The 26,564-nt window shown below is 43.6% G+C and overlaps 1 protein-coding gene and 1 pseudogene across 2 annotated transcripts in view; both read left to right on the top strand.

Moving 5' to 3' along the window:
• BRMS1L (BRMS1 like transcriptional repressor) overlaps window positions 1–26,564 on the top strand; it is a 164,198-nt gene that overhangs the window by 110,194 nt on the left and 27,440 nt on the right. For both annotated transcript variants that reach the window (XM_063947856.1, XM_063947857.1), the window contains exons 5-7: window positions 2,777–2,873; window positions 15,490–15,576; window positions 17,454–17,518. In XM_063947856.1, the coding sequence (XP_063803926.1) occupies window positions 2,777–2,873; window positions 15,490–15,576; window positions 17,454–17,518 (249 nt within the window). The remainder of the gene's footprint in view (window positions 1–2,776; window positions 2,874–15,489; window positions 15,577–17,453; window positions 17,519–26,564) is intronic.
• On the top strand, window positions 933–1,051 carry LOC134981488 (5S ribosomal RNA; annotated as a pseudogene).

Here is a 26,564-nt window from a genome sequence, read left to right as displayed (position 1 = left end):
GAAAAGGTCACGGGGAGACACATAGTGGCGCCATGTTGGAAGTGGGATTAGAATGCCAGGAGTATATCGGAGTAAAGATACAATACTAAAAGATTGTAGGAATGAGGTATACTTAGGTTAGATAATTTACTATGCGCCTGAGTGTTACCGAACCGGCTGGTATTACCTAGCTCAGCATGGGGGCAAAAGATTAGAAAAATCCCCCTGCTGGAGTACGGAGCCAATAGGGGCAAGTGTGTAGTGCGTCCCGGCCAATCGGGGCGCGGGTACGCCTAGGACAGTTACGGATGGGCGGACTAAGGAGAGTGGGAGTAAAAATGCTCCCGCATGTGCATCTGGGTAATATGCATATGTCCAATCAGATAAGGCGAACAGGGTCACGGGGAAGAGTGCCGTAGCTCCATGTTAAAAATGGGAATAATTTGCCAGGGGTTAAACGGAACAAAAAAATGCAACAAATTAAGTTTAATAAATTAAAAAATTATGCTCCTTGCACACTGCCCGATTTATAAAGTTTTACGCAGTGTGTTATACTCTATGTAAGTTTGATTTGACTTTTGCCCAAGTAATGATTTTCTGCTACAGTACTCAGAGGTGTCCATGCACAAAAACAATGTATATTTGACTCATATTTTGTTTACGAACCTACCCTATGTCTTATATCTTTGATTTTGTTTTCTTTATCTCCCCCCTGATACCAACCACTAACCGAATCCTAATGGGCTTATTTTTTTTCATATTATTCCTTCCTGTGCTTACTATCTCTCTGTGGACTCTCATCTACGATCCAGGGTGTACAACGCCACAGTGTGGCACTTGTTTCACCTTGCCTAACGTGGAAAGTAGATCCACACATTTTATGGTCTTATCTTTCTCTAAATCTCCCAATCCTACCATTCGTATTTAGGTGCACTCTCATTGGTAGATAGCCTCTCTACTATCATACCACGCTGCTAATGCCCGATCTCGTCCGATCTTGGAAGCCAAACAGCGTCGGGCTGGGTCAGTACCTTGAGAGGAGACTCCCTGGGAATACCCGGTGTTGTAGAGTAGGAACTATTCCCCTTCCTCTGAAGGGTGGACACCAACAGCAGTATCACCACTAATTGCTTTTTTCTTTTTCCTATCTTTTTCTTTACATCTTTATAAGCGTCAGGTTACGAAAAGGTATACAATTACATGTGCTATACGGAGTAACGGGTGACCAGCAAAGTGTACAGTATTGACCCAATTTAAGTGGTCCTTCTAAGACAACACTGACCTCCTCTCTTGGTCCCATTAATACAGAACATCTGTACTGGTCAGGGCAATCGGGTGCCAGACTATCAGGTGTCTGCAGACTTTCTAATCTCTCTCTCGTGATTAACAGACCAGAACATTTTTAATATTTTCTCACTCTCATTATTTCACACTCTTTTTCTTTTGGATCGCAGATGGGTAATTATTTTAATCTTGAGTAATAAACATATGTTTTAATCATCTTTATTTCATAATTGAAGAATTCTTCTTCTTTTCATAAGAGTGCGCCCACACAAGAGCTTTCTTTTCTCTCCCCTTGTCAGTACTGAAGCTTAGGGGTCCCTGCATGTGAAAACACAGGACCTGTTCTGCACATATGCTGAATGGGTCCCGTGCATTTGCAGTACTTTGCTGTCAAAGATGTACATGAATTATGAGGACTAAGTACAGTACTGAATCGGGTCCTTAGTACTCAAATGTCCTATGTATGGAATAGCCAGGGTCACAGGGTCAGTGTGTTGGTTTGAAGTTATGTTGTACTAAGTAGTGGGGTGTTTTGTCAGTTACTCCCTATATTGAGATATGCTTGTTTTTATTTTAGCCTCTAATAATTTGAATTAGGAACTTGTGTGCAGTGCATAACATGCTTCAATTACAGAATTAAGATTGAATGACTTAGATTCTTTTATTGACCAGTTCAGCAGCACATCATCATTATGTAGACCAGAGGTTGGCAATGGTTTTTCTCCTTGGGAACCGGACCTCACAAGCCAAAATAATTTCTGGTGTGTCAACTCCATTCTAACATACAAACATTTGCCAAAATATTAGATGGTTTAAACTACTGTTAATGGCTTCCCTGTTTTTCCTATTTGTGATTTGTGCAGGTTAGGTTGAAAGTTTGTACTCTGGCGAGTGAGATATACAGTAAGTCAGAATTTTGTAGTTCGTAGTCTGTGAGTGGGACTAACTGTGGCAGGATTCATCCACCTGAGGACCAGGCTTTGCTTGTTAAGCATGCCACACTTGTGGTCTTCAGTTTGGTGAAGGTCTAGTTTATTGAAAAGATTTCTTCTGTGGGGAAGAATGAGATGGAGCAGCACAATGGGCATAGTAGGAGGACCTGAAACTGTGGATGCCATGAAAGCGTTTGTGAGTGCTGCCTTGTGGAACTAGTGCCAATGGATGCCTATGCCTGATGTAGACTATGGTCTAATGCAGTGGTCTAACCTTGACACTCCCGCTGTTGTTGAACTACACATCCCAGCATACCCTGCTACAGTTTTGCTATTTGGCCTTGCTAAAACTGATGCAGGGCATGCTGGGATGTGTAGTTCAACAGCTGGAGTGTCAAGGTTAGCCATCACTGGTCTAACATAAGACGTTTGCCTGTGAGTGGGTATTGTGACATGATGAATGGGATTTAAAGTAAGTTGATAGCCACAAACTGACTCTTGCTTAGTGAAGAGGAGCATGGTACCCCAACAGCAAAGAGTAGGGATGTGAGAATCTTCTCAATTTTATTCTTCTGTTTCAGAGTGAGAAGTTGTTACTCTACGACACTGTTCAAAGTGAACTAGAAGAAAAAATACGCAGACTGGAAGAAGATCGTCACAGCATTGATATTACATCAGGTAACAACATCTTTGAGTCTATAAAGGTGTAAAAAAAAAAAAAAAAAAAAAAGTTAGTGTTGTGTACTCTGTCCAATCCATAGGCCACAGTGTTTTGTCTTCCAAAAATATCTCCCTTTCCCTGTTGTAAAGTGATCTCGAAAGTTGATTGTAGGGTTAGGCAGCCTGTGGAGCTATACATCCCAGCATGCCCTGCCACAGTTTTAGCAGAAAAACTGTCATGCTGGGGTGTATTTTCTTTATATAATAGATTGAACTCTATATTGTATAAAGAAAATATTTTACTCTTATTTCTACGTGCTCATGTAATCACCTCCCATAATATAAAGAGCTGATGAAATCTTGCAAAAAACTTATACATAAATTTGTAGATAAGTTTTAAACCAGGATAATGGGTGTTATTGCACATACTGTATGATGTGACTTCTCTTGTTCAAGTGCTACATTTCTGGATTATTCATTGGTACTATTATTCCTCCTCCAATTGTTCTTGTTCATGAGTCTTCACACAACTGTGCACCAGCCTCTTAGACCCTCAGACATCAGTGTTTGGTTTCTTGTGCTTGAAAAATACAATTTTACTGACTTGTCCGACAGGCTAGGTAATGATTAAAATCCTAGAGTACAGTATTTTACTCCGCGTATACGAGCAACATGGATCACAGGCTTGAGCACTTAGGTGCCAAGCTCCCAAGGCTTCAGATAAGTAGCAGACATGTTGGGGAAATCCACCCACACAGGATTTACCATGGAGGGAGCCTTCTCCTCTGGGACTGTTTCACTTCAACAACTGGTGCTACTGGTGGCTTCAATGAAAGAACCTGCATGTCGAGGATAGTGTTGCTTTTTATTTTTTTTTATTTTTTTATATAGATTCTTAAATCCCCATGCAGACTATTCTATTCTGCTCTTCCTGTAACAACAACCTAATCATTTTATCTTGGAGAAACCATCTGTCTTGTTCTGAATCTGGACAGTTTCTTTTGACCCATGCTGGACCTAAAACCTTTAGGTTTTGGAGGTTAAGTTCTAGATGGTGTCCTTGAGGTTATCCACCTGTAACTACAAATTTGTAGGTCAATATCTCGTAATTGAGTGTTCCACTGGTAGTTGGTCTCATAGTTTTTCTATTTTGGGTTGGCTTCAGTGTGGAGTGTGTTCACTTCAATCGAGATGAGCTTCCAGGTATTACTGCTGTGCTGTCTCTGGAGTCAGCAAAGTATATGGAGGCTTACTATTGGCTTATCAACAACAGTATATACACCTTCCCCTCTCCAAGTGTATCTAGCTGGTCCCATTTGACATCTGCCAGTGTTGGGTGTTGTCTGTGAGCATGATCCTCTTTTTCTACTGTGCTTGAGCTGTGAGTGTTTTTTTAATGCACTTCTTTCAGAAATAAGGGGTAATTCAGAGTTGATTGCAGTAGCAAATTTGTTAGCAGTTGGGCTTCAATCCATGTACACTGCTTCGGGGGCGATATTACGTCCTACCATTGCCTGTGCATGGATTTCTAAGGCTATAGTAAAGTGGTCTGGCACGTTACTTAAGGAATTGGATACAATGGATAAAAGTGACATTGAATTGTTCTTGCGTAACATACAGGATTCTGCGGGATTAACGATGGAATCCATGAAAGACCTGGGTTCGATGGCTGCAGGGATTTCTTCCATGTCTTTCTCAGCTCGTAGAGGACTCTGGCTGTGCCAATGGTCTGCCGACACGGAATCCAGGAGAGGTGTGGAGAACCTACCCTACACAGGTCAGGCTCTTTTTGGGGGATGCGCTAGATGCTTGGATTTCCACAGCAACTGCGGGTAAGTCACCTTTTCTTCCTTCTGACCAAACGTTAGGTCCTCGGAGGCCAATCAGTTCTGCAGGTGCCTCCGCGCTCTCCCTCCCGTTCTGGGAGCGTTGGTACCTCACCATGGTACTAATGTGGACCCCAGCATCCTTTTAGGACGTAAGAGAAAATAGGATTTTAATTACCTACTGGTAAATCCTTTTCTTGTAGCGCTTCGTTATCCTGCAATGGTTATCTGGTTTAGTACGACTCTGTTCTAGTTGCATACTGCCTTGTTACTTGGTTAAGTAATGCTTCAGCTGTTGCTGAGTTTGAAAGCTAGTTAGCTTTGTTTTGCCTTATATGTGTGAGCTGGTATGAATCTCGCCACGATCGGTGTATAAGCCTTCTCTCGAAGGTGTCCGTCTCCTCGGGCACAGTTTCTAGACTGAGTCTGGTAGGAGGGGCATAGAGGGAGGAGCCAGCCCACACATTCAAACTCTTAAAGTGCCAATGGCTCCTAGTGAGTCTGGTAGGAGGGGCATAGAGGGAGGAGCCAGCCCACACATTCAAACTCTTAAAGTGCCAATGGCTCCTAGTGGACCTGTCTATACCCCATGGTACTAATGTGGACCCCAGCATCCTCTATGGACTACGAGGAAAGGATTTACCAGTTCATGGTGCGGCAATAATGCGGGGAGGCATACGTGACCCTCCTGGGGGGGGACCCGCTATAGCCCCCCTATGTACATTGGCAGCGGTGGTTAAAACTAGCAGTTGCTGTGATGGTTTTTACACTCCTAGGGAGACTTTGCCAGTATAAATCCGTCGCCATTACAGGGGGCGGTGCTTCCTCAGAGTGGGACCAGCGGCGTTTTGACGCCGTCCTCTGCTGACAGCTACAGCAGCAGACACACACAGCTCCTCCAGATACTCGGGATACCCATGAAAACTGGTACAGGAGTGTAGCAAAGGGAGTGAGCCGCTATTGTACATTATCTGTGTCCTGGAAAGGACAATGATCTCCAGTATTTCACTGTGATATAACTGGTTGCAGCCTCACTGGGGCCGTTTAGCTTGGGTTTGCTGTTCCCTTCTCTATCTCCCTCTCACGTACAGTAAAGGCAGGCTTGCTATTGTATTACTTGTCTTGTGTATGTAAGTGTTTACTGTAAACATGGTAAAACACCAATTATGCAGTGTATGTCACACCAGATTCTCTCCCTCTACATCTGGTTCCATATCATGTGAACAATGTAGTCTGTACTCACAGCACAGTGAGGGGACTGGGGAGGAGGGTCAAGAGCCTTCCTGGCTAGGTGCCATAAAATCCATGATGTCATATGTGTCATCTCAGCTCACTGCTAATGCTCAAAAAACTATAACTGCAGCAGGCTGTTGCAGACCTAGCTGGAAGGGAGCCCCCTCTCTCTCTCTCTCTCTCTCTCTCTCTCTCTCTCTCTCTCTCTCTCTCTCTCTCTCTCTCTCTCTCTCTCTCGATCAGGACCACAAAAGCGTGGGTTTCCTGCTTGACTCTCAGGCTCTAATGAGGAGACGCAGGAGGAGGGGGAGAAATTGGATCCTGTTACTGGGGATTCCCCTTCTAGGCAAGGTACTGAACCCCTCATTCTAGCTATTTGGGAACGTGTTAAAGCTCCCTCTAGAGGACGCTGCAGCACAGCAGTTGGTTTTCTTAGCACAGAGCAAACTCAGGGTCACTTTCCCTGATTCTGCAGAGTTAGATGACCTGTTTAAGTTAGCCTGGAAAACTCCAGATAAAAAATACCAAGTGTCAAGATGGTTTTTGCACACTCTCCCATTTGCTCCTGAAGGCAGGAAAATCTGTGAAGAACCCCTGACTGTTGACGTATCAGTATCTTGCCTATCTAAAAAGGCGGTACTGCCAGCTCCTGACTCCTTTACCATAAAGGACCCTGGGGATAGAAAAATAGAGATTACACTGAAGTTTTTCTACACAGCAGCAGGTATATCACAAAGACCAGACATAGCAGGTTGCTGGATGACTCATGCCATTCATACGTGGGCTACTCAAATTCAGGAGGGACTCTTGGAGGATATGTCCCTAACTCTCCTAAAACACATTCAGGACACTGCACGCGTCCTGTGTGACTCTCTCAAGGAGATGGCAATATTAATGCTAGGAACACTACTATGGCAGTGTCGGTGCGCAGAGCTTTGTGGTTGTGTCTGTGGATAGCGGACGCAGAGTCTAAGCGCAGTGTAGAGTCTCTCTCTCCCTTTTTGAGTGGATTGGGTCTTTGGGGTGGAACTGGATATGTGGATTTCTAAAGTAACTGCCGGGAATCTAAGTTTTTTTTTTTTTTTTTTTTTTTCCCCTTCTGGGGCCCCTGCCGGCTAGATGTTCCTACACGGGTCCGTCTACCCAGTCCTTTCGGTCTAACAGATTTCGATCTAGGGCCAGAGGTGTCTCCAATGTGGCTAGAGGCACCAGAGGTAAGACAAGAAAACCAGCAACCGCAGGTTCTCAGGACCAGAGCACCAGTTCAGCTTCCACTAAGTCCTCAGCATGATGGTGCCCACCCACCTCGAGGGGATCTCGAGGTGGGAGCTCGGCTGCGTCACTTCAGCCGCATCTGGGAATGCTCTTGCCAGGATACCTGGGTAAAGGAACTCATTTCTCAGGGCTACAAGCTGGAGTTTGACGGCGCTCCTCCCTAACGATTTTTCAAATCAAGCTTACCAGCTTTTGAGGATAAGCGTGTTACGCTGCAACAGGCCATCCTAAAATTGCTCCAGTCCCAAGTCATTGTTCCAGTGCCACTGCAACAACAGGGAAAGGGTTACTACTCCAACCTGTTCGTGGTTCTGAAACTGGACGGTTCGTTAAGGCCCATCTTGAATCTAAAATCCTTGAACCCTTACCTAAAGGTTTTCAAGTTCAAGATGGAATCCTTTCGAGCAGTGATTGCAGCCCTGGAAGAACAGGAGTTTACGGTCCTCCCTGGATATAAAGGACCCCTATCTCCATATACCGATTTGGCCACCTCACCAGGCTTGCCTGAGGTTTGCCTTGCTGGACGATCAGTACCAGTTCCAGGTGCTACCCTTCGACCTGTCCACAGCTACGAGGGTGTTAACGAAGGTGATGGCGGAGATGATGTTCCAACTCCGGGTCCAGGGGGTCAATATTGTCCCTTATCTGGATGATCTCTTGATTAATGCAAGATCCAGGGAGCTTTTATTGCTCCATATAGACTGCACTATCCAACTTCTGTCACACCATAGGTGGATCCTCAATTTACTTAAGTCCCACCTGGAGCCAACTCGGCGGCTCCTGTTCCTGGGAATGTTGCTGGATACTGTGGCCCAGAAAGTGTTCCTTCCAGAGGACAAAGCGAGAACACTTCAAGAGATGGTTAGAATGGTCCTCCGGCCTACGCGAATATTCATCCATCTTTGCATAAGATTGTTGGGGAAGATGGTAGTCTCATACGAGACGATCCATGCCAGAAAGTTTCAATTGGATCTCCTGAGCAAGTGGTCCAGATCACCACTTCAAATGCATCGGATAATACGGCTGTCACCTCAGGCCAGGATTTCTCTCCTGTGGTAGCTGCAGTCCTCCAACCTACTGGAAGGTAAAAGTTTCGGTATTCAGGATTGGATCCTCCTCACGACGGATGCGAGTCTGAGGGGATTGGGAGCGGTCACCCAGGGGGCTCAGTTCTAGGGCAGGTGGTCAGCTCACGAAGCCCTACTTACAATCACCATTCTGGAACTTCGGGCGATCTACAATGCTCTGATCCAGGCCTCTCCTCTACTCAGGGATAATGCGATTCAAGTTCAGTCGGACAATGACACAGCAGTGGCGTACATCAGTCGGCAAGGAGGGACAAAAAGCAGGGCCTGAATGCTAGAGGTGTCAAAGATACTCCTCTGGGCAGAAAGAAATGCAAGACCAATGTCGGCAATCTTCATTCTGGGAGTAGATAACTGGGAAGCGGACTTCCTGAGTTGTCACGATCTCCACCCGGGAGAGTGGGAGCTCCACCATCAGGTGTTTCAGCAGATCATTGACCAAAAATAGACATGATGGTTTCTCGACTCAACAAGAAGCTTAGTTGGTATTGCTCATGAACCAGGGACCCTCAGGCGAGGGCGGTGGATGCACTGACGTCGCTTTGGCCTTACTGGCTGGTCTACCTGTTTCCTCCAGTTCCATTGCTCCCAAGGGTTCTAAAGCTAATCAGGAATCGAGGAGTCCAGGCAATTGCCTCGGAGGGCGTGGTACGCGGATCTTCTGAACATGTCCGTCAAAGACCCTTGGCCTCTACCACTGAGAAGAGATCTTCTTCAACAAGGACCATTCGTCTACCCGAACTTACGGCGACTTTGTTTGACGGCATGGAGGTTGAGCGGAACATCCTAGCTCACAAGGGCCTTTCCAAAAAGGTTATTGCTACTATGGTTCAGGCTAGGAAGCCTGTCATGTCAAAACACTGTCCTATCTGAAGATGTCTCTTGGTGCGAGGAACGCACATATCCGCCTGCGGAGTTCCACTTGAGACGTTTCCTTCAGGCTGGTTTGGATAAGGGTTTGCGTCTGGGTTCCATTAAGGTCCAGATTTCAGCTCTCTACATCTTCTTTCAGAAGAAATTGTCAGTTTTGCTAGAAGTTCAGACCACCTTGCAAGGGGTACTTCACCTACAACTTCTTTTTGTGCCGCCCACGGCACCCTGGGATTTGAATGTATTGTTGGATTTTCTACAGTTCTCTTGGTTTGAACCTCTGATGGCGGTAGAAGACAAGTACCTCACATGGATGACAGTGGTGATGTTGGCCCTGACTTCTGCTAGGCGTGTCTCAGAATTGGGGGCCTTATTGTGTAAAAGTCCCTAATTGGTGTTTTACGAGGACAGAGCGGAGCTCAGGACTAGGCAGCAGTTCCTGACTAAGGCCGTCTCTGTGTTCCACTTGACTCAACCTATTGTGGTTCCGTGAAGTACTGGCACTTCTGCGCCTCCGGAGGCATTGGATGCTGTACGAGTCTTGAAGATCTATGTCAAGAGCGGCTCGAATCAGGAAGACTGATTCCTTGTTCGTGCTATATGATGCCCTTTAAAAGGGTTGCCCTGCTTTGAAGCAGTCCATTGCTCGTTTGATTAGGCTTATTATCCCAACAGGCGTGTGCGTTGGCAGCCTCACCTGTTCCACAGTCTCTGAAGGCCTACTCTACGAGATCGGTGGGGTCTTCCTGGGCGGCTGCGTGGTGTCTCGGCCTTGCAACTATGCCGAGCTGCTTCCTGGTTGGGTAAAAATACTTTGTGAAGTTCTACAGGTTTGATACCCTGGACAAAGAGGATACCAAGTTTGGGCAGGCAGTTCTGCAGACGTCACTGCCTGTTCTGGACGCTTTGGGACGTCCCCATCGTACTAGATTCCCCCAATATCCCTTATGGATGCTAGAGAAAGTAGGATTTTAATTACCTACCGATAAATACTTTTCTCGTAGTCCATAAGGGATATTGGGCGCCTGCCTCAGTGCGTTCTCTTTTATGGCTAATTTGCTGGTTGTTTTATGTTATTGGTGTGTGAATCTCGCCACTCAATATGCTCAAGTAAGTCCTTTCTTTTTCAGGCACTATTTCTCCTATAACTGCCTGTGGGAGGGGGCATAGAGGGAAGGAGCCAGTACACCCAGTGAAGAAATTTTAAGTGCATCGGCTCCTTTGGACCCTGTCTTTTACCCATCGTACTAGATTTCCCCCAATATCCCTTATGGACTACGAGAAAAGGATTTACCGGTAGGTAATTAAAATCCTATTCTATGCAATATTTGGATTGGCATTCGCCCCCCCAAATTGATTGCTCCGGCCGTACATCTGGTAAACAATAGACAGCTCTCTTCAAACGAGCAGCGACACTCAGAGGCATGTTGATTGGTGAAAAAAAAGTGCAATTTATTTCATTACTGCAAACCAACGTTTCGGGGCAGTGACGCCCCTTAACAAAGGGTCGTCACGGGGCGTCACTGCTCCGAAACGTTGGTTTGCAGTAATGAAATAGCAGTTTTTTGCCTTTATACCAATCAACCTCTCTGTCTCTGTGTCTGTCTCTGTGTCTGTCTCTGTGTCTGTCTCTGTGTCTGTCTGTCTGTCTCCCCCCTGTCTGTCCACCCCTCCCCTTAGAATGTAAGCTCTCACGAGTAGGACCCTCTTCCCTCATGTGCTTATCCTTTTCTTACTTTAATAATCCTCAACTGCCCAAATCCCGCAGTTTTGTGGCCACCTTGGAACTTATCTCTGTCATTTACAAGTGTAGTTATGCTTAGTTACCCTATACTTGTCCTATATTATTTTCAACTGTAAGTCACTGTCTTCCTGTTTTGATTATGTGTATATGTACTCTGTAATTGGGCGCTGCGGAACCCTTGTAGCGCCATATAAAGGAGGATGATGATGATGATGATAATAATAATAACATGTCCAGAAGACTCCTCTTCTTCCTTTTGACTTCTCATCTTTTCCTTTTTTAAGTTTGCCAAGTATAGTTACTTATCTAGGAGTTCAAATTTCAGCATCTCTCGCAAATTTGTATAGAGATTTTTCTCCTGTTATGGTGAAACTGACCACTATGCTAGACTCATGGAAGCTACTTCCTTTGTCTGTTCTAGGACGGGTAGCGAATCTCCAGTGACTATTTTTTTTTTCTTTATCTTTTTTCCCCAACTCTTTTACCTGATTCAAATGCTTCCTGTTAGCCTATCTAAAACAGATTTGATACACGTTCGCAAGTTTATGACCAAATTTATTTGGAAAGTCAAGAAGCTTTCAATAGCATTGGCTAAACCGGTTGGGTACATAATCCCGGCGGGCAAGATTCCAGCGCCAGAATCCCAACAATCAGAATGCCGGCAGGGGGCGAGCGGAATGAAGCCCATTGTGGGCTCGGTGGTTCGCTTTGCTTGCCACAGGTTCTATTCCCACTCTATGGGTGTCGTGGACACCCAGGAGTGGGAATAGCTGTGGCAGCGCTGCTGGCATTCTGGCAGTCGGGATTCCGGCATCTGTGTTTCGAGAGTCGGGATTCCAACCGCCGGGATTCCCGGCTAAACTGATGGCCCCTAGAAAGTTAGGTGGTATAGGGGTTCCTGATTTTGCCTGCTACTCCATCTCCATTATGATTAGGTATGCCGTAGCTTGATTGTCAAGAGACACATTCATTGATTCTAGACTGGATGAAGTTTTGATCTCTCCTTCACACTAAGTTTTCAGATATCCCCTCAGTCATACTCCATACTCCTCAGTGACCCCCTGTTTCATGATATATGGCGCTCTTGTGTGATTCTTCTTAGGAAAACAGGTTCTAACTTTTTAAAATGCCCCCGTGTTCCCCTTTGGGGAAATCCAGCATTCCCTCCATCAATTACCAACTAAAATTTAAAGTTCTGGCGTAAAGCAGTACTCTGATTCATCCAATGTTTTTGACTCGGTTTGTGACTCTCCAAGATAAGTATAATCTCCCTCACACACATTTTTACATGTACTTACAGGTCCGACACCTCAATTCCATATTCGTGATCACCTCTTCCACTACTAACCCTATAGAGGCCTTATGAACTCTCCCTGACCATACCCCCTTTCACATTAGATATGTTTACACTATCCTTGTGAATTTCACTTTTGATTCCTGGTGGGATAGCTTGCTCCAACAATGGCACGCTGATATTCCAACCTGGAGCATACACAATCCTTAATGCACAGTATGACACCACTATGCGGATCCTAGCATCTTCTTACCTACAAGAGTTTCACTTTTCACACATTACAATGAGCATCTGTCTCACCAGCTCAATATGCCCGTTTTCCATCCCATCGTGCTTGGTGAATGTTACCAATGTCATTGGTGTTGGCCTCCTTCTATCATTGAATGTGGCCATGTCAGGTGATTTTGGAACAAGGTTATTAAATATCTTTCTTGCACATTAGTTACACTTGACCCATTAGTATGTGAAATAGGAGTGAACAGAGTTTCAGCTTGTCCCAACCTCTATTTAGAGAAATTAGAAAATACAAACATATTGGTTACTGTCTCTAAGAGAATTATTCTACAACATTGGATAGCTAGATCTTTTCCTTCCCCATCGGAAGTAAAGAAGAACATGTTGCAACTGTTATACTTTGATAGAAAGTCAGCACAATGTGACATAGAAAAGTGTTGTTACTTTTTACAAGAAATGGGGATTGTATATAGAACACCTCGACTAACAAACCCGGTCGCAATTATTCAACGTATTTGAAAGTGCTGACTGGTTTAAGATGATGCACTTAGAGACGGCACCAACAGATTGCTTTTACTCTGTGGATTATCACTCCTTATCTACTGCTGATCATTCTTAAGGCCCATACACACTTGACGATGCACACATCGTTAACGACCGTCGTTAACGACTTCCCTTGAACTTCCCTTGAACAGCTGAGCAAACCACATGAGCATACACACTACCAACGACGAAAGATGAAAGACGAAAGATGAAAGACCAAAGACGAAAGATGAAAGACCAAAGACCATAGACCATTCATCGTTAAAGCATCCAAGCTGAACAGTTTATTAAAATAATGAGCTGGTGAACAGTGGCTTGGTCGTTGGTCTTTCACACCATACACATTCAACGTCGTCTCTGGTCGGTAACGACCATAGTGGAAATTGAGCATACATGCTCCACAGATGAACGATGGACGTTAACGTCCCGCGGGGCCGCGCATCGTTGGTCGTTGGATGCATACACACTTGACGATATAATGAACGACGTCGTTCATGAGGGCTGAAATGAACGACATCGTTCATTTTATCGTCAAGTGTGTATGGGCCTTTAGATGTACCTTGCTAGCACTGGTTTTGTGATATATGCTTTGAATTAGGACTTTGTTCTGTCCCCCTCCCTCCCTTCCTCCCTCCTCTTCGCACCTCATGTGTGTCCCTCCCTCCCACCCCCTATTACTTTGTTACTTTACATATGTTTATTATCTCAAATCTAATCTAGAATAATCAAGATTCTCATACGTTGTTTTCTTTCTTTCTTTTTTGGTAACTGAAACACACCTAATGCTTTCATGTTACTCTTTGTAAGACACTACAAAATCGTTGATTTGGTGTATACTGCTAACTTAATGTTTGAAGAAACAACTGTTATGGTTCTGAGGTTGTTGCATTATGTTGATTCTCTTGAAAATAAAAATAAAAAACAATAAAAAAAAACTATGAAGCATTTCGGAAAACATGCTGTAATCCTTCCTTGCCTTTACAAAAAAAGGAGCCGCAAAAGCCTTCACTTTACTTTTGAGTGGTCACTGAAGTGGACCAAAGAACATTGTGGGTGTCAACCTCATGCTGTTATTAAGCCAGGACAGAAACTTTGCCCAAAATGCAGAATCCAACTGTTGCACTGAAAAGAACAAAGATAATGACGACAAAAGAAGTTTAATCCCAGGTGAAGAGTTTAACTGAACCTGCAGAAAGAAGATGGGTTGAATGAATGTAATACAAGGCATGGTTGTACACCAGTGAAATTGCATGGGGTAAAGAAAAGACACCGGGAGGCATACGCTAAAAGAAAGAGAGCAGGCAAGTAAAGCCATTCAGGAGAAGACAGCAGGAACCAGAGTTGGCTTCATTACAACCACAGTCACAAAAAATGTAGACAAAAAATTGATCTGCAACCTAGAACATATAGAGCAGCAGTGTACAATATACATTGGGTATATTATTCAATGTAATGAGGAGGAACAAGATGTGCTGGTACACTTCATCAAACGGAACCAATCAACAAATGTGTTGTCCTGGCCTTCAAGAGATAAGTGTGGTTCCTTTTATTCACATCCTTTGTGTAACGAAGTGCCTACTATTCAAGGAACACAGTCTGCTGACACGTTAAGGAAAATTAGACCGTTACAAAAGGTTCCAAATAACTTCAGTTATTTAAGTTTTAAAATTTTCATGGTTTCTTGTGTAAACTAGTATGCAATATAATAGTAATCGAACGTAAACTTCATTATTTTTCTCCACTATAGAATACCATGCTGATTTTTTTATTTTATTTCTTGTGTGTTGTAGTCACTGGCGTATTTATAATGGGTGCAGTGTGTGTGCTGCACACGGGCCCCTGGACCCACACCGCACACCCTGCACCCATTATTTTTAATACTTACTATCCAGAGTCCTGCTGCAGAAATTCCTGGGAAAATGGCTGCCACAACATTTTCACGGAGGTCTGCGCATGCGCTCTAGGGTCCCCTAGGGACTCTAGTGCCCAGAGCTATATTGCTGCCGGCTAGAGGAGGGGGCTCAGACGGATCCCGCACACGGGCCGCCTCCTCTCTAGATACGGCCAATGTGTTCCAAAAGCTTGCATTTCTGCTGTAACTCGAAACGTAAGGCAGTTAAAGTAATTTTGGTTTCGATTCTGGAGGAAAAGTTACCGTAGTGGTCCAAATTTCATGGCGATTCCTTAATAAATACCCATGATACTTCAAATAAACTAGAATAAATAAACTGCAATTAGTAAATAGTTTAATACATTTTGAAAAAACAATATTTTGGAAATTAATGGTAAGATAGTAGAGATATGGCAGAAATAGTTTTGACATCCTCTCTTAACTAAGCATACTGTATTGTAAAAATCAGAGATGCGTGGTGGACACACCTGGTTGAACTGACTTTAAGTGACCCAGAAGTTAAGTGATTGCATTTGTGATTATTGCCAGGACAGGCTTCTCCATGATGATTAGGAAGTATGTCTCTAAAGCTGAAGTTTCCCCATTATTAATGTTCTGACTGTTGGTTTTCATTCCCAGAGCTGTGGAATGATGAATTGCAATCTCGGCGGAAACGCAAGGACCCGTTCAGTCCTGATAAAAAGAAGAAGCCTGTTGTTGTCTCTGATATCCTTTTTGTATTTGGTGTGATCTCTGCCACTGTTTGTTTACCAGCTGCAGTTCTCCTTCTTAATGTGTCTGAATGGTGAAGAATCCCCTAGCACATCACTGTTTCAGTTACACACATTTGGAAATACAGTATGTGATAAACCACCTGAAGCATAACGGTGCTCCTGCTAGGCAGACCTAACTCTAAGCATCTAAGCAGAACTTGCTTAATCTATAAATTTACATGGTGTGCTTGGTGTGAATACTTTTTAGATTATTTCTCCCTTTCTAGCGCCTGCTTTCTGACTAATACCCCTTTCAGACCGCAAATGGTGCTTCCTGTGTGCGACCTGCCTCAGGCGCCACTTTCACACTGGCATCAGCAGCCCGGCATATTGGCGGGTTGGTGATGTTAGTGGAGAAGTGCGCGGAGGCAGCGCTTGGAGAGCAGATGATCTCCAAGCGCCACCCAAGCATACCGGCAACCTGTGCACAGCGACCAGGGTTGAAACTGTGTTCAACCATGGTCGCTACCCGGGATATTTCCCCTGGGCTCTTTCCGACTGTACAGCAACCCAGTTTATGATGAGTGCTCCTGTGCAATAACCCAGGTTACAAGCTGCCATTCTTAAAGGGCTATTAGTTTCGTGCACATCATTATTACAAATATTGTATAAAATCACCTTCAGGCTATGTGTATATGAAACAAATGAATTTAGTGATTAGATTTGGCTCCCATCTCCAATCTAGCTCGTTGCGGTATGCAAATATTCCAAAATATGGAAAAATCCAAAATGGTTCTAAGCATTTTTTGGATATGGGAAACTCAATCTTAGTCCGATCTATAGGGTTATTTTTTCAGGCAAGTTTTAATTCAGTTCCTTGTTAAAGATCAAATGAGTTCTCTGTATTACTAGGTTTCTCCGAACTTGTGGAACAGGATGGTTGTGTATGCTTTAACCCTTTGTTAAGCATTCAAGATTTTTTTTGTTCTTATTTTGTATACAGTCTTATCTCATAGGGTTGGTAATCACATAATAGCATGCAATTTATGGCTGCTGGTGGTACAGTAGGTCCCTTGCTGAAAATGACCTCACTAGGACTTTTGCACAATGTCCCTTCACTCCCATCATTAATAATTATCTTATTCTAGTAAAGCCTTAAAAATCTGTATTTCTCTTACTGTGTATTAAGTCTGCCCACATAAGCAGATTAAGTACTTTTGTCCATGATTATGTTTGAGCGGAAAAAGCATTTTAAGACTACAAAGCTCTCCTTTCTGATGACTAACCATGGGACACTGATTCGTATGGCAGTTTTAATGTGGAAGCAATAGCAAAACCGCGAGCTCACTATTGTGTAAATATATATTTATTTAAATTTAATAGTAAATGTGCGTGTTAATATTAAGCACATATATAATGTATGTGATTGCTTTTTTTTCTCTTCACAGAAGACTGATACTGACATCCGTTTTATTTTTAACATCTGATTTATTTGTATTGGAGACAGGAGCTAATTCCCTTAGCTGTGTAGGTGGTGGGCCTTTTACTGTAATCGCCATGTTACTTGTTTGTTAACCCACACGCGTTCATCTTTGTTTTGTAAGGCTTGGTCAGTGAGTGGGTGGGGGTGGGGGGGGGGGGGGTTGGTCCCGTCCCCCTCTACATAAATATGACCGTAATTTGTGAAACATGCAGAGAATACAATTTGCTAAAAACTGGGAGAGCATATGACTGCCCGTAGAGAGAGGCATTGATTGTAGCAAAGGAATTCTAAACATGGGACATTTACATATACTATACATATACTATGTATATACTATAAGTCTATGACCAAGCAAAAGGGATTGGTTCCAAAACACAAATTCATGTCAATGTCCTTATCTGCTACACGTCCATATATTGTTTACATGTTGCAAGACTTGGATATACTTGAAGACTGGACTACTATTAGAAAGGTAGGAGACTTGATTTATTTTGTATGCAAGATATCCATGCGCTTTCTTTAATACGCTTTATCTCCAAATGTGCGGAGAGGTTTTCTTAGTGCTATACTGACTGACCAGGGCTCTAGAAGCTGGTATTCCGGTATACTAAACCTAGTTGCCATAGAAAACCATTTCGGATTGCAAAGGTTTTTACCTGGTAACCTCTCAGCCTTTAAAGATTTGCAAGATCTGTGAATAGCTAAAGCTGAGTACACACTGAACGGGCTGATATATCATGGGCGCGTTGGCAGGTATGTACCAGCGATATGTCATGCTGTATGTACAGGCACTTAGCCGACCCACCTGTACACTTGCTGCAGAGGCTGCTGGTGACTGACATAATAAATGGACATGCACATGTGGAAGTTTGTATGCTCTTGCTGATCGTCAGGTTGGTGGATCAGCCGGACAGTCAGAGTGTGTACTCTGCAAAAGATTTGTGGCCAATGTCACAGTGATGTCTGTAATGCACCGATCTCCACCGAAACAACTTTGATAGCTACATGCTTGGATTCATCAGAGTGTGGAGAAGTTACTTTAAATCATTGTGAAACAAAGTAAGGTGTCTAAGGGGGTATTTATCAAAGCATGGGGAGAGAAATAACCTAACCAATCTCGTTTTTTTTTTTTCCTCCAAACACAGCCTGTCATATTTCTCTACTTTGGCCGGTATCTAATCAAATGCAACGATTTACCGCACGACAACAGTGGGCTTTTTAGCCCGATTAATACTATCTGGTTATCCAATTACAGTACGTTTTTACTTTGCGGTAAATCACCCGATAACACGTGGGATCCAGGATAAGTTCCCAATCTCATGTGTTAACTGCTGAAAACGGGTCTCCGGGGACTGCTTATCGGGGATTCTGCTTTGCATGCCTGATAAGTTCCGACTTAAGGGGCTAATTGGTGTAAACGCTGGTTTACGTACAGGACTAAAAGCAACACTTTAAAAAGACATTTCATACACTTTAAATGAAGCTGCTGCGGCCGCTATACTTAATACACAACCTACGTACTTGTTACACCTTTAGCGTACAGAGTCCCGTACCGTGTATGGAGTTTGCGTACAAACGCCGCGCTGGCTGTACAAAGTACACACAGCGCGTACACACCCAATGTTACACAGTGAACCCTTCACAGTTATGCATGCGATAGTAATACACTTTAAACCTTAGCAGGGAAAGGAAAACACGACACCAAATTGTATGTAAACGGCTAGGTTCCGACACCACAGCCTATTTCTGAAAGGGGGTTACAATCACAAAGCAATACAATAGAATAATGGCTACAGTCAATGGTACATACTTTTGGTTTCGCCTGCGCTTCCCGGTCCGGTCCTCAGTCATCAAGGGTGATGACCTTCAGAGTCTGTGATAGTGACCTGGCATGCTGCTGGCTCTTTATACAGTAGATCAAAACATAATACAATAGACACTGTGTGCTCTTCTTCCATTGGTTCGGTGGTGGGACATATCCTGTGCACCGGGGATCATTGGTCAGCTCAAGAAGTGGGCGATGGCTAGGACTTGAGGTGTGGTTTCTGCTTGCATCTGAGTTCCCGCCCCATGACCAGTTAAACCCATCACATTAATCATACATAAATCTGGTATTATTAATAACTTAATGTGGTAATATATAATAATATTCTTATTCCCACCAGATTAATGTTTACATGACTCTGAACAATATGATCCCACACATGATATGATTATCTATTTCCATCCTCAAGATATACATATATCCATATACTTTATATACACACACACACACACGCATACTCCTGCTATTACAATTTGTCAGGAAATATATATATATATATATATACACATACATCTCCCGAGAGTTTAGACTATGAATGTTAGTATCTCAGATTTCTAAATATCTGGTTTGTATTTTTGTTAGCTATTGCTAATTGAGTTTCTATGAGCCTGGGTTTCTGGGTATTGTCTTTGTTTGTTTTTGTCTTCAGGTGAGACAATGACAATCCAGTTCTTATTGCTTTAAATAGAAACTCGGCTACCCTAGTAAACAAAGGTGTTTGCCTTCTTCATAGAATTTCAAAGCTTAGTGTAAATAAGGCCATTGTATTTTAGTCTCTGGGAGTTTTAATTTGTGTGACCGATCTTCATGCTATTTAGAAAAGGAAGCAGACAGTGTGGGATTTATGCAATATATAGATAAGATTTATGATATGTCTTTGTGGCTTTTCCATGCGAATACAAATTCTACTGTAATTACTCATACCACGCTCTAATGCGCAGGACGCGGGAGCGACCATACGCAATTTGCGAATATGTGCACGCACAGCCGAATACATACGCACACGGAGGCCATCTATGTGGTGTTTGTATGTAATGTGTGTTGTAATATTTTCTGACTTCGACAGTCTACCCTTTGGCAGTCATCAATAACTGCCACTAACTAATCAATAAATAGGAAAAAAAATATTACCTATACAATATATACAAAAGCTTGGATGATCGGGGAAGAGTTGTAGGTGGGAAATGTATGACCTAGTGGGATAGTAAAAAGCATGTATGTATGAATCCATGTCTGAGGGGCATGTATCATCGTGCCGTATATGTTCTAGATAAGCCTCGAGGTATTGCGAAGTATACATTAAATCCTTCTCATCCCGTATTAAGGGTCTGTAAATGGGCCAACAAACACTACCGAGCTCTCTTCGGCTTCTTGTTCCAACAAATGGGGTGCACATTTAGTTGCTGATACAAGGAGGGGGAAACATATGTGAGTGCTAGTATATGTGGATATCACCTGTCGACTGTGTGTGCCATTAGCTGGAGGTTGCAGAGATGAAGATAAGACACATATATAAAAATACATTCACATAAACATTTTGGGTAGAGCTGACGTCTTTTCCAGTGGGATGTATCTCGGCAGAGGGGGAGACAAAAGAAAAACGGATGAAAGAAACAGGCCATGAAATTCATTTGCAATCCTTATCATAACCCTGTCTCTATGGATGGGTCATAAATTAAATCTGCTGCTATAACAGCGCCCTCGCTCCTTAGACTCATCAAATTTATGCCGTGCTTGCGACGCGTTAGAATTTGAACACACCTAAATATCGTACCAATAATTATGACGACTCCCACTATACAAAGGAGAAACTTCCCAACACTCATAATGACATTCTGAGCCCACTCTCCTAAACCTGAGAACCATTTGCGTGGGTTCAACCATGAGACCCAGCCGGTCAGTTCATTACTCACAGTCGCTAAGGTAAGGTTGTGCTTCCTCCTGAACTCCCACTTCAACTGCAAGATATCGTGTATCTTGTGATCGATGATCTCCGTTGGGTCATCAGTGCTGTTTGTAATATAAGTACTGCACTTCACACCATATTGAGTTGCCAGAGTAACACAGTATCCACCTGTCACGGCTGTGACATAATTAAGGACCATCCTGTGCTGAATCAGTTCCTTCCTTGTAAGCTTGTAACTCCCTTCCCCTATACCTGAAGGTGTCGTCGTACATCTCAGTGATATTATCTATCAAGTTCGCTAGCGCATATATATACCTATAATTTATAGTTCCTCTGGCAGTACAGGTAATGTCTAATGCGAGAAGGAACTGAATCCCGGTGGATTCGTGGATCAAATCAGAGGTTGCGTGCTCTGCCCTATCTATGAGGTGTCTCTTGATGATGTGCTCATAGTGAGTATGAGTATAAGGAGCCTGAGCACTGCGGTGAACGTCTTTCATTTTATCATGGGTTATGGTCATGACCTCTGGTAGAACTCTCCCAATATAACACAATCCCTCTGAGCTCGGGGCAAGCCACTTGTACGCCTTCCTCCCACATATGAAATAGGCATCATCTGGGAGAACATAGGGGACAAAATATAACATCCCCATATTACAAATTTTCCAAGTAAAGAAACCAATCCCTAGTTCTCCCATCTGCTCAGTACAAGTATCGGGCTGGATGATATGAGCACAATACCTTGACGATAATTTTCCAACCCACATGGTCTTGCTTCCACGAGTATACCTATACCGGAAATACCTCCCACTGTTGGCTGTTTGGCGTACAAGTTCAGAGTCTATGGGTATCCTATCAGCTCTGTGTGAAAAGGTCATAGTCTGGTAATTCCACGTCACTTCCCAATTTCCCGGTTTTCGGTTATCAAAACACAATAAGGACCTGTCTACATGATACTGGTGGAGCTTCAAACTAGGGGGCCTAGAGATATTGAATTTCTTGTCCACCGGTCGACCCCCCCCCCCCCCCCCCCCTCCCCTGCAATTCGAGTACCTCATCCGTTGCTAAAGGGTATGGTACTAATCCTGACTTACTCTGACCTTGAGGTACTTGTGAGCACACCCAGCATTCTGTCTGGTTTAAGACCTTCCCCACTAGTGATTGGTAATCACTCAACGGATAGCGGTCCATGTCGATATCAAGGTTGAACTGACATCTCTGGATGCACCCATCCTCTACTATATTCTCACAATTCCTACAAATACAATATTCCTCAGACAATAACCCCTCACAGTGCCTCAGAGCTCCCTGACTACCAGAGCGCTTACTGATGCCAGCCTTTGCTAAAGTGATGTGCTGCTCCTGAGATCCTACAAATTCATACTCGCCATCAGAACCCATTCCAGATCCCTGCTCGACCTCTCTGGGACCCTCACCAAAACAAACTGTCCTGATCAAAACCAGAATTACTAACAGAACCCGAAACGCAGTCTCTTGTGATCGATCCATTTCGTTAGGGGAAAGGAGGAAAATAAGATTGAGAAAAGAAAGGAAAATTCAGGGGGAGGTGAAAAAAGAAAAATGGTGCGACAACCGTTCTAGATCTTGTTACTTTCTGTGCTCAGATGCCCTTCAACAGTCCTGCCTCTTAACTTTCCTGGAACAAACACTCCAGTGATACGAGATTCTCTACACTCTGCTCTTTGTCACGAGTTCTCTCTGGGTCAGCGACCTTCTTGCAGTGGGACGAGTGGACCCAAGTCTCTCTTTCGGCGACCTTCAGTGCTGTCGTGCTGGTTAACAAGACTTGGTATGGTCCCTCCCACCTGTCTCAGGCAACCTGAGCGTAAGAAATTTCGAATCATCACATAATCCCCAGGTTCAATGTCATGACAATTACTGTTCGGTAGGTCAGGGATCACAAGCTTTAAATTTCTTTGTTGATTTCTCAGCTGCTGGCTCATCCCAACCAAATATTTCAGTCACTTCATTTTTGCATTTCAAATCATCCTGGGGGTCTATCATTACATGAGGTTGTCGACCAAAAAGAATTTCAAAGGGTGATAAGTTAAGGGGAGACCTGGGAGTGGTTCTGATGCTGTACAATACTAGTGGCAAAGCTGCTGGCCACAGCAATCCAGTTTCAGCCATTAATTTGCTCAGTTTGTTCTTAATAGTGCGGTTCACTCTCTCTACCTTTGCACTTGCCTGTGGACGGTACAGAGTATGCAGCTTGCTATTAATTCCCATCAGTTTGCACATGACCTGAAAGACTTCACCTGTAAAATGGGTACCCCTGTCACTTTCAATTATTCTAGGGATACCATATCTACACACAAATTCCTGCACGATTTTCTTTGCCGTGAACGTAGCAGTATTTGTGGCAGCAGGGAACGCTTCTACCCAGTTGGAAAATACATCAATACAAACTAACACATATTTCAAATTCCTACAGGGTGGTAACTGTATGAAATCGATTTGTATTACCCGAAAAGGTCCGTCTGTAGGAGGGATATGGGATGACTCTGTTGGTATTGTCTTTCCAATATTCTTCCTCAAGCAAGCAAAACATGTCTCTCTCTTACCTGCATGAGAAAAGAATCCTGGCGCACACCAGTAGGCTCTCATCAGCCTGCACATACCCTCTTTGCCTAGAGGAGTCAGACCGTGTGCCACCTCAGCTAGACTTGGAAAGTATGCTCTGGTGGGCTACTGGCTTACCGTGTCCACCTGCCCACAGTCCTGAGGACTCCTGGCCATACCCCTTTGCCCTCCAGACTGCCTTTTCCTTTAGGGAACACAAATTTTGCACATTAAATTTACTATCGTGTGTTATCAGTTGTGTGAAGTAAACCGTCTCTGGATGAGAAAAGAGAGAGGAAAAAAAATAGTAAATTAAGAAAAGAACAATGTCAGGTTTGGCATTCACCAACAGGCTGTCACACCATCATGCATATCGGTGTCTATGCACGGTCTCCCTTCACCAGTATTCTCATTCTCCACCCTTTGTGCATGACCAGGCACACTGCATTAAAACTGGTGTCCTTATGCTGTTGAGATATACTGGTTTTGGGTAGAGCTCTGAAAGACCAATTAGGCATGTGGCGTTTGAACTGTAATCTGGTCCATGTGTTGTACCCTCCTGTCGGTGAACGTAAGAAATGAGGCGGAAACTTTGAAGGAAAATCGCATAGAGGTTTGTAACAGAAGTTTGTAGAGGCAAAGAGGATTTTATAAAATTTGACAACTGGATTGGGCACTATGGGGAAGTGATTCTCTACGGTCTATACCCCTTAAAAAAAAAAAAAAAAATTCTGTTTGTCTTATCTCTGCTGGGACTATCCCAGCCATCAATCCAGTGTCCTGTCCATCCTAAGTTCATAGGGAACCCAGTATCTGTGAGTTAATTTTCTCTACCTGTGATGGACATGCATCTAGAACAGTGAAATGTAACATTAGTAAGTTGCATTTATTCTGTTCTTCCCATTAACCGAATCTGTGTTTTCTATATGGCTCGTGATTCCTTACTATATGTCTCTTGATCCCGTCTATGTGTTTAATACTGTGGCTTGTTTTCTCTGTCTAGGGGTCTATCTTGACTATGTGTTCTATATCTACAATCTCTGACTAAATGCCCTTCCTTCCTACAAGTGTAACATATCCTAGGTCTTTTCCTACTATCTGGGTTTTTGGGTTTAGGTTGATGAGACTTTGCTGGAAGAGCCTGTAGACTTATTGTCATCCGCTTCTCCTCCTGTTGCTTTCTACGCCTAGCAATATTCTTATGATGTTCAATTGCGCATGCTCTAAGACAAGCTACTGTGGCCCTCTCCAGTTAGGCAAAGATGCTTGTATCCTGTCCCTAACTGCCTTATTGAGTCCGTCCATTAGCACAGAGACAGACACTTCCCTGTAATTCGCATCGCTCCCTGTATCTGATACCCCAATGTATCTATCCATTATTTGCAGGGCCCGATGGAAATATTCAGATGCCATTTCATTTTCCCCCTGTTTTATGGAGAAAATTCTTCTTCACTTAACAGTAATGGGGAAACACAACTCTAGTTGCTTATTAATTCGTTCTATATTCTCCTGATTGTTTCCGTCAGTCATAGGACTATCCGACTCTAACTTACAATCAGTGATACATTTTTGGGTGTCAATATTAGGGGGTAGGCACGCTTTTAAAAGTATCCGCCAATCTTTATTAACTGGTTCATAAGCATTACCCAGATCTCTGATACACTTTTGACATCTGGCTACATATTCCCGGGGATTGGGGAATTCTGAAATGATTGACCGCAGCTCAGCTCTGGACCACGGGCAATACATTGCATTATTCCTGGTGAGGATTACTCCTTGACTATCGGTTCCCCAATTGGGAGTTACTATTTCCAAGACAGGATGTAATCCTACCATTCCGTTTCTAATCTGTTTACTGTAGGGTGTTGTTGTCTCTGTGCAATGACCCGTCTCACACTTACCGGTAGCTGTGACCTCACCAGTTCTTTCAGTGGGGAATACTGGTACTGCTCTATCTGGATGGACAGGCCTCACCTGACTTTCCTGCAGAGCGACTGCCTGAATAAGAGCTGTGATTTGGCTGGATCCTTCATCTTCCTGTGACCTATGACCTTGAAAAGACTTCAAAACAGGATACAACTTGCAAAGGTTAGGGTTAATACATTGCTCTTGCATATTACTATCATTTACAGATGTACCATTGATTGTAGCCATCTTATTCCCTTCGACCTGTGTCGGTAATGGTGGGTTCGTGTCTCCATTCCTGCTAAATTTGGAACCTGCTTTACGAGTTTGTTCCCTTTTGCATCTCCCCCTCTTGCTGCCATAAATTTAAACAATCATTATGTCTAATCCTTTGTTTTCTGGATTTAAGAAGACATATTTTACTGCTTACATTCTGCAGTGCCTCGGGTTCAAAGTTGCCCACCTTAGGGAATGGTACCCTATCTTTGTCAGTCATACGTAACCATCCATTGCAAAAAACTTCTGCGTGTGAACCATATTTTTCACACATGATGAACCTTGCTGAGCCTTTCGGCCACATTTCTGCCTGAACCCTGCCTAAACGTCTCTCACTTGAGCAACTGGCTCCCATATTTGTGGGTCTCTTTTAATAACAAAAAAAATTCCCACAAACACCAAAATACTCAATGTAAGTAGACGGTGGAAGTATCTCCGAGCGCCTTCCACACGCTCTCCGCCCGCGTTGGCCAGTACTACGATACACTGTTGATAGCGAAGGCAATGTACCCAACTTAGGGCTCCTATCAGACCTTACAACACCGTAATTTCTTTCGGTGGAAGTTCTGTTTGGAATATTTTCCTGAGAGAGGCAGCGAAAAATTCCTTTTCGGTATCTTTCAACTGGAATTGTTTGTAGGGTGAAAAACAGAGAAATTGGATAACTATCCTTCACCCTTTCCAGTGAAGCCCACCAGGGAGATTTCCCGACGTTGTCAAAGAAGAAACCCTTTTGTCTATGCAATCACGTCTGCGTATGCTCTCCCACAGCGTATATGACACATTGGTATCACGTTGTGCTGTGCAGAACACACGGACATGCGATGCAATAGCACAGCCTATAGATACTAGTTATCTATATGCCCTACGATTGCTGTAGACCACCTAGCCTAGATCACTCCAGACCACTTCAGCACTTAGTTGTATGGGATCACTAAGACCACTTCAGACCACTTCAGTTCTAATCACGCAGGGTAGCGGACCCTACGCTGCCGGGCCTCTACTAACCCGGTGTTACCACTT

Source organism: Pseudophryne corroboree, chromosome 12 (genome assembly GCF_028390025.1).
Source record: "Pseudophryne corroboree isolate aPseCor3 chromosome 12, aPseCor3.hap2, whole genome shotgun sequence".
Classification (NCBI taxonomy): domain Eukaryota; kingdom Metazoa; phylum Chordata; class Amphibia; order Anura; family Myobatrachidae; genus Pseudophryne; species Pseudophryne corroboree.
This window is presented reverse-complemented; position numbering and strand designations above follow the sequence as displayed.